The sequence below is a fragment of the Dipodomys ordii genome, unplaced genomic scaffold, assembly GCF_000151885.1.
Source record: "Dipodomys ordii isolate 6190 unplaced genomic scaffold, Dord_2.0 Scaffold120, whole genome shotgun sequence".
In the NCBI taxonomy this organism is placed as follows: Eukaryota; Metazoa; Chordata; class Mammalia; order Rodentia; family Heteromyidae; genus Dipodomys; species Dipodomys ordii.
Genome location: NW_012267336.1, coordinates 2,613,543 through 2,620,418, shown reverse-complemented (window position 1 = coordinate 2,620,418; position 6,876 = coordinate 2,613,543). Strand labels below are relative to the sequence as shown.

The 6,876-nt window shown below is 53.0% G+C and overlaps 1 protein-coding gene across 1 annotated transcript in view; it reads left to right on the top strand.

Moving 5' to 3' along the window:
• Positions 1-6,145: 6,145 nt before the first annotated feature.
• Pnpla1 (patatin-like phospholipase domain containing 1) overlaps positions 6,146-6,876 on the top strand; it is a 52,177-nt gene continuing 51,446 nt past the window's right edge. The window contains exon 1 of the mRNA XM_013029584.1: positions 6,146-6,350. Within this exon, the coding sequence (XP_012885038.1) occupies positions 6,146-6,350 (205 nt within the window). The remainder of the gene's footprint in view (positions 6,351-6,876) is intronic.

The following is a 6,876-nucleotide window of genomic DNA, read 5'->3' as shown; positions in this document are numbered from 1 at the left end:
AAAAAAAAAAAAAAAAAGAGTGTAAGGCCCTGAGTGAGTTCAAGCCCCTGTGCTGGCACACACACAAAATTTCTGACTCTTGAAGCCGGGCGCTGGTAGCTCACACCTGTAATCCTAACTTCTCTGGAGGCTGAGATCTGAGGATCGTGGTTCAAAGCCAGCCCAGGCAGGAAAGTCCATGAGACTCTTATCTCCAATAAACAACTCAGAAAACTGGAAGTAGCACTGTGGCTCAAGTGCTAGAGCACTAGCCTTGAACTGAAGAGTTGAGGGACAGCCCCCCGGCCCAGAGTTCAAGCTCCATGACCGACAAAAATAAAAATTCTACCTCTTATGGCTGAAGGTATTGCTTAGGTGGTAGAGTGTCTGCCTACCAAGTACAAGGTCTTGAGTTCAAACCTCAGTACTAAAAAAAAAAATCTGTTAGAAAAAGTTTAAACACTTGAACCCCACAAAAGACCACCTGTAGGTTTCCTGATCAAGTTTTCAAAAATTAAGCCACATGTGTGGAACTACAGTTTTATTTTATTATTTTAATACTTTGCCAGTCCTGGGATGTGAACTCAGACTAGACACATCCCTGAACTTCTTTTGCTCAAGGCTAGTGCTCTACCATTTGAGCCACAGTGCCACTTCTGGCTTTTTCTGAGCATTTTATTGGAGATAAAGATTCTCAGACTTTTCCTGCCCAGGCTGGCTTTGAACCATGATCTTCAGATCTCTGCCTCCTAAGGAGCTAGGATTATAGGTGTGAGCCACTAGCACCTGGCAAGTTATAGCTTTAGAATGTGGTTCAATTATAAGAACCCCACTGTCTTTGGGGGGGATAAATAACAAAGATAAAGCTGGAGATGGGCTGGGAAGGTGGCTCAGTGGTAGAGCGCTTGCCTTGCATGCATGAGGCCCTGGGTTCTGATTCCTCAGCACCACATAAGCAGGAAAAAAAAAGCCGGAAGTGGCACTGTGGCTCAAGTGGTAGAGTGCTAGCCTTGAGCTGAAGAGCTGAGGGACAGTGCCCAGGCCCAGACTTCAGGTCCCACGACCAGACCCCCCAAAAAAAATAGGTGGAGAATTCTTCTTAGAAGCCTCCTCCCAGCAGGTTTCTTTTTGTTTCAGAAGTGAGTCTTAAGAATGCCTTAGCTGCAAGGGATGCTGGGAAACCAAACTCTCACCTTCTCAGCTGAGCACCTTCACTGCAAGGGGTGCTGGGAAACCAAACTCCTACCTTCTCAGCTGCTTGACGGGAAGGTGGGCAAGGAAGCAGGAGGCACTGGGTGGCTGCCTTGTGGCCAGCTGTGATTTCTGCCAGCCTGATCTTTCTTTCTTTCTCTCTCTTTTTCCTTCCTTCCTTCCTTCCTTCCTTCCTTCCTTTCTTTCTTTCTTGGCACTGTCCCTCAGCTCTTCAGCTCAAGGCTGGCACTCTATCACTTGAGCCACAGCGCCACTTCCAGCTTTTTCTGCTTATGTGGTGCTGAGGAATCAAACCCAGGGCCTCATGCATGCGAGGCAAGCACTCTACTACTGAGCCACCTTCCCAGCTCCTAGCCTGACATCATTTAGCTTGTTTATACCCTGCGTTTCCCAGGAATGAGATGTTAGGCCCCAATTAGATTCATGTTAAACACTTGGGGCATAAATAGTCATAGGGAATGCCGTGGTTTTCATACTCCATTGCATTAAGTAATGACCAGGTTGCAATTTCCAGGGTGTAAGCACAGGCCAGGTACCATCACTAAAAAGCTAACCTGTAGCTGGACATTGGTGGCTCAGGCCTGTGATCCTAGCTACTGAGGAGGCTGAGATCTGAAGATCATAGTTCAAAGCCAGGTTGGGCAGGAAAGTCTGTGAGACCCTTATCTCCAATGAACCACCAGAAAACCAGAAGTGGCACTGTAGCTCAAGTGGTAGAGCTTTAGCCTTGAGCTGAAGAGCACAGGGACAACCCCCAGGCCCAGAGTTCAAGCCCCATGACCAACCAGAACAAACAAACAAAAGCCAAACTGGAATCTCAATCCTTCTGGAGCTCTAGGAATAATTCTGCAGGGGCTGCCCACATCTTACCCATGCTTGCCCATCCACCAAGGGCAGCCTGAGCTCCTGTACTATGCATTTACTCTGGTAGTCAGGCTGGACTTGCATGTGGGAAACTGAGGCAGAGATTCTGAATCATTCAACACTGAGGCCTAGATCCCCCCAGCTGGTCAGATGTACCACTCTGAGGTCCACTCTGAGTCAAGGGGAGGGGAGTCTCCCCCCCTCAGCACCTCTTCTGGGGCCTTCTCATGTGTACATTTGCATGCTTGTTGGAGCAGACACACTGTGGTCTTGGGTGTCCCCACGGGTCACCGGCTCTTGCAGCCCAGGTGGGCATAGGCTGGCTCCTTGCCCACCTTCCCTACCTCTAGAGCAGCACTGGAGCCATCCTGCCAACATCTGGCTGTGACCTTGTACACCTCTGCAAAGAAACACTCATGCTCCATCCAGTTTCCCCAGGTGTGCCAGAGGTGGCCTCACCCCTCTCTACCTGCAGGCTGAACACCAGGCATCAGCCTGACTCACCTGCCCATCATGCCTATCCAACCAGTCCAGTCTGTGCGCTAAGACTTGTAGCCAGGACTTCCTTAGCCAGCATCCTCCAGCTACCTGCCTGGCCTGGCAGCCACCATATTCCTACCTACCATCCACTGGTCCTCCCCTTCCAAGCCTCACTTCCCCTGCGACTGCTACACGATGCTCACGGACCGGCTGGCGTTCCTCCTTGACTTCACCTTTCCTTTCTCCTCACTTCGGCTTCAGGGTCCATCTGTTCCAGATGACTTGGGCTCCATTGCTCTGTGATCATTGTAGACGTGTCACCCACCACACACACACAGCCTTTATCTTTCCCATTTACAACTCCTTTTTGCGAACAAAAGAATTAGTAGTTCTTTTTTTTTTTGGGGGGGGGGGAGGGTCCGGTCATACGGCTTGAACTCTGGGCCTGGGCGCTGTCTCTCAGCTCTTCAGCTCAAGGCTAGCTCTCTATCACTTGAGCCACAGTGCCACTTCCGGCTTTTTTCTTTTTGCTTAGGTGGTGCTAAGGAATCGAACCCAGGGCCTCATGCATGCAAGGCAAGCACTCTACCACTGAGCCACCTTCCCAGCCCGAGGAATTAGTATTTCTTTCGCAACAGTGAAACTGAGATTCAGAATCCCACAACTCACTGTGTAAATAGCAGAGCTGTGAGCCAGCCTCTCTCTCTCTTTTTTTTTTTTTTCTGCTAGTACTGGGGCTTGAACTCAGGGCCTCATGCTCTTGCTTGGCTTTTCTACTCAAGGCTGGTGCTTTACCATTTGAGCCAAACTTCAATTTCTAGCTTTTTTCTGCTAGTTAACTGGAGAGTCTCATGGACTTTCCTGCCTGGGATGCCTTTGGACTGTGATCCTTAGGTCTCCTGAGTAGCTAGGATTACAGGTGTGAACCATAGGCACCTAGTTCTCTCTCTCTCTCCCTCTTCTTTCTCTCTTTTTTCCCTTTCTTTTCTTCTGTGCCCATCCTAGGGCTTGAACTCAGGCCCTCATTCTCTTGCTTAGCTTTTTCCACTCTACTTCCAAGAGTCAGCCTCATGACCGTCTGGGACAAAGCCCTGAACATAGGAGCCCATTGGTCCTTTGCTCTGTTGGAAGGTGCTCCTAGCTGCTCCCCTCCCCCCCCGTGGTACGCCAACTCTTCCTCCCCTCTTCAGTCCTTCAGTGCATAGCTCCACACAGCACCTCCAAGTTCCAGCCCACACCCATCGCCCTCACCCCTTAACTCTCCTGGCAGCCATCTAGCCTTGCACAACTCACATTTAATGACAGATTGCCTGGCGTGTTACTCTGGTTCGTTTACCTTCACCTTTCTGGTCCCTAGGAAGCCCATAGGAGGCAGAGCTTCTCCTGGCTTCCATGGTGGCTGGCTCACATCCTCAGTGGCACTGATCTGGTGTCTCAAAGCTGTGCTGAAAGCTGCCAGCTCTGTCCTGCCCCACCCCAGCCCCCACCACAGCGGTGTGCGCTCACACGCACCCACACCACACACATACACATCGAATCTAAAGCTCTCTTCCCCAATAATGAAAAGCCTCAAGGTGTCTGTCCAAGGCGGAGCCCGCCCTGCCTCCGAGTCTGCGGGTAGCAGTGAGGCCATCAGAGCTGCTGGGAGCCAGGGCTCCCAGGGGAGTCCTCGCTGTCACCTCTTATAGAGTCTAGGGCTGGATTAGACATTGGGGGAGGGGCGGCGATGCTTCTCTTGATTCTAATTCTGGTCTTGCCCTTGTGTCGGGTGGGGGATAGGACTGCACCCTGTCTTTGTGAGGAACATTCCTCTACCACGGGGGAGGTGCCACCGCCAGGCTCCCCACCCCCCTCCCCTCCCCTCCCCACCAGCTTCCCTGCCCCCCTCCATGTGCCCCCACCCTCACCTCCCAAGCCCCAGTGGTGGAGTTCAATATTCATGTCACAGTGGGAAGCAGGTACCCAGCACCTTGAATGATCTAGAGTTCATGCTGATTGTTTTTTCTGGGACACTTAGGAAGCCAGCAGCATGAGGCTTTGGCACTTGCTGACCCAGAGTCAAAAGAAGTGAGAAGGCCAGGTGTGACTGGTGCACACTGTCAGCCCCGCACTGAGGCTAGATGAGCACAAGTTCAAAGCCAGCGTAGGCTACATATCCAGATGTGTGTGTGTGTGTGTGTGTGTGTGTGTGTGCGCGCGCGCGCATGTTTGTGTGCTGGTTCTAGGGTTTGAACTCAGAGCCTGGGCCCTATCCCTGAGCTTTTATGCTCAAGGCTACCACTCTAGGACTTGAGCCACAGCTCTCCTTCCAGCTTTTCGCTGGCTAATTAGGGATAAGAGTCTCACAGACTTTTTCACTGCTCAGGCTGACTTTGAACCTTGATCTTCAAGTCTCAGCCTCCTGAGTAGCTAGGATTACAGGCATGAGCCACCGATGCCTGGCTGCACATTCTGTTTGAAAGCCAGTTGGGCTGGCATAGTTTGACACTGTATCAAAAAGAAACAGCTCCTGGGTCCTGGTGGCTCATACCTGTAATCCTAGCTACTCAGGAGGCTGAGATCTGAGGATCACAGTTCAAAGCCAGCCTGGGCAGGAAAGTCCGTGAGACTCATCTCCAATTAACTTCCAAAAAACCGAAAGTAGTGCTGTGGCTCAGGTGGTAGAGCACTTGCCTTGAACTGAGGAGCTGAGGGACAGTGCCTAGACCCAGAGCTTAAGCCCATGAATGACCAAAAAAAAAGAAAGAAAGAAACAATTCCCCCACCCCTCACAAAATGAATGAATTAATCAATTAGGAAAGGAAGAGAGAGAAGAGACCATGAGGCCTGGAAAGATGTAGAAGGTCAGACCTCTGGAGGCCAACTTCTCTTCCTTTCCAATTTTGTCCATAGCCAGTCCAAGCAAGAGAGATAAATAAGTCAGTAAACAGAGAGGTGCTTATGTGAGAAAAATAAATAAATGAAAGAATCTCCTAACCCATCTCTTATCCACGCAGCCTGGAGAAGGGGGGGGGGGGGGGGGGAGTGTGGGAGTGTCTCCATTGAAGCTGAAGCCACAAGGCGGCCCAGCCTCTGGGAGGAGGGGACAGGACATCCCAGAGGAGGAGGCTTGTCACTCTCCCCGCAGCAGCCGGGCAGCCCGGCAGGGAGGGAGGCCCGGGGAGAGCCACGGGCACAGGTGTTGCCAGGGGACGTGCGCAGCTCTGTCCGGGCCCTGCGCAGTGCCACCTCTGTGGGCACAGCCCTGTGCGAGGTGCGGCGGAGCTGGGCCGAGGCTGTGGAACCTACGATGGATCTCCTCAAGCAATGAAGTGAGGGCAGGTTCGGGACCCTGCTCACACAGCTTGGGAAGACTTTTGGACCTTGGTGTGGGCCCTGGGCACCGTTCCTATCTTTTGGATCTGCTTCCTGGCACAACTAAACAGGCCCAGGCGGTGGCTGACTGAGCCGCCTGGGTGCCCTGCCAAGCTGGTAAACCCGGTCATATTCCAGGCTCCAGGCTGGCAGGGAAGCTGGGAAGGAATCTCCAGCGAGAGCATCAGGCCAAGCTAAGGCAGCCCAGTGGGGAAGGGAGGCTCCTCCGCCTTCAGGGACAGCAGACGCCAAGAAGATGGATGAGCAGGTGTTCAAAGGCGATCCGGACTGCCCTCATTCCATCTCGTTCTCGGGCAGTGGATTCCTCTCCTACTACCAGGCCGGGGCCGTGGACGCCCTGCGAGACCTGGCCCCCCGCATGCTGGACACCACCTATCGCTTCGCAGGGACTTCCGCAGGAGCGGTGATCGCAGCGCTGGTCATCTGCGGGATAGAAATGGGTAAGGCCTGGGCCTCTGTCCTGGGCTCCCTGGAGAGATTTCCCCCAGTGCAGGAGCCTGTGGGGGCTTTGGGGGGCGCTTCTGGGGACCACGCCAGGCCTGGGAGGCAGGAAGGGAAGGGGTGGGTGGGCTGGACCTCTGCCAGGGTTGCAGCCTCAGAGCCACGGGGGAGCGTGGACCGCTCTCCCTCTCGCTTAAGGTCCATGGCTCGCTGGGGCTGAGAGGGGAGAGGCAGACTCCTGAACATCCTGGTGTGTGAAGTTATGCCAGGACTCAGCCTTAAGAGGTGAAGGGTTGCTCTGGCCCCTTTTAAAATGCAGCATACTCAGCTGGGTGCTGGTGGCTCATGCCTGTAATCCTAGCTGCTCAGGAGGCTGAGATTTGAGGATCATGGTTCAAAGCCAGCCTGGGCAGGAGAGACCGTGAGACTCCTATCTCCAATAAACCACTAAAAAACCGGAAATGGCGCTGTAGCTCAAGTGGTAGAGCGCTCGCCTTGAGCTGAAGAGCTGAGGGACAACGCCCA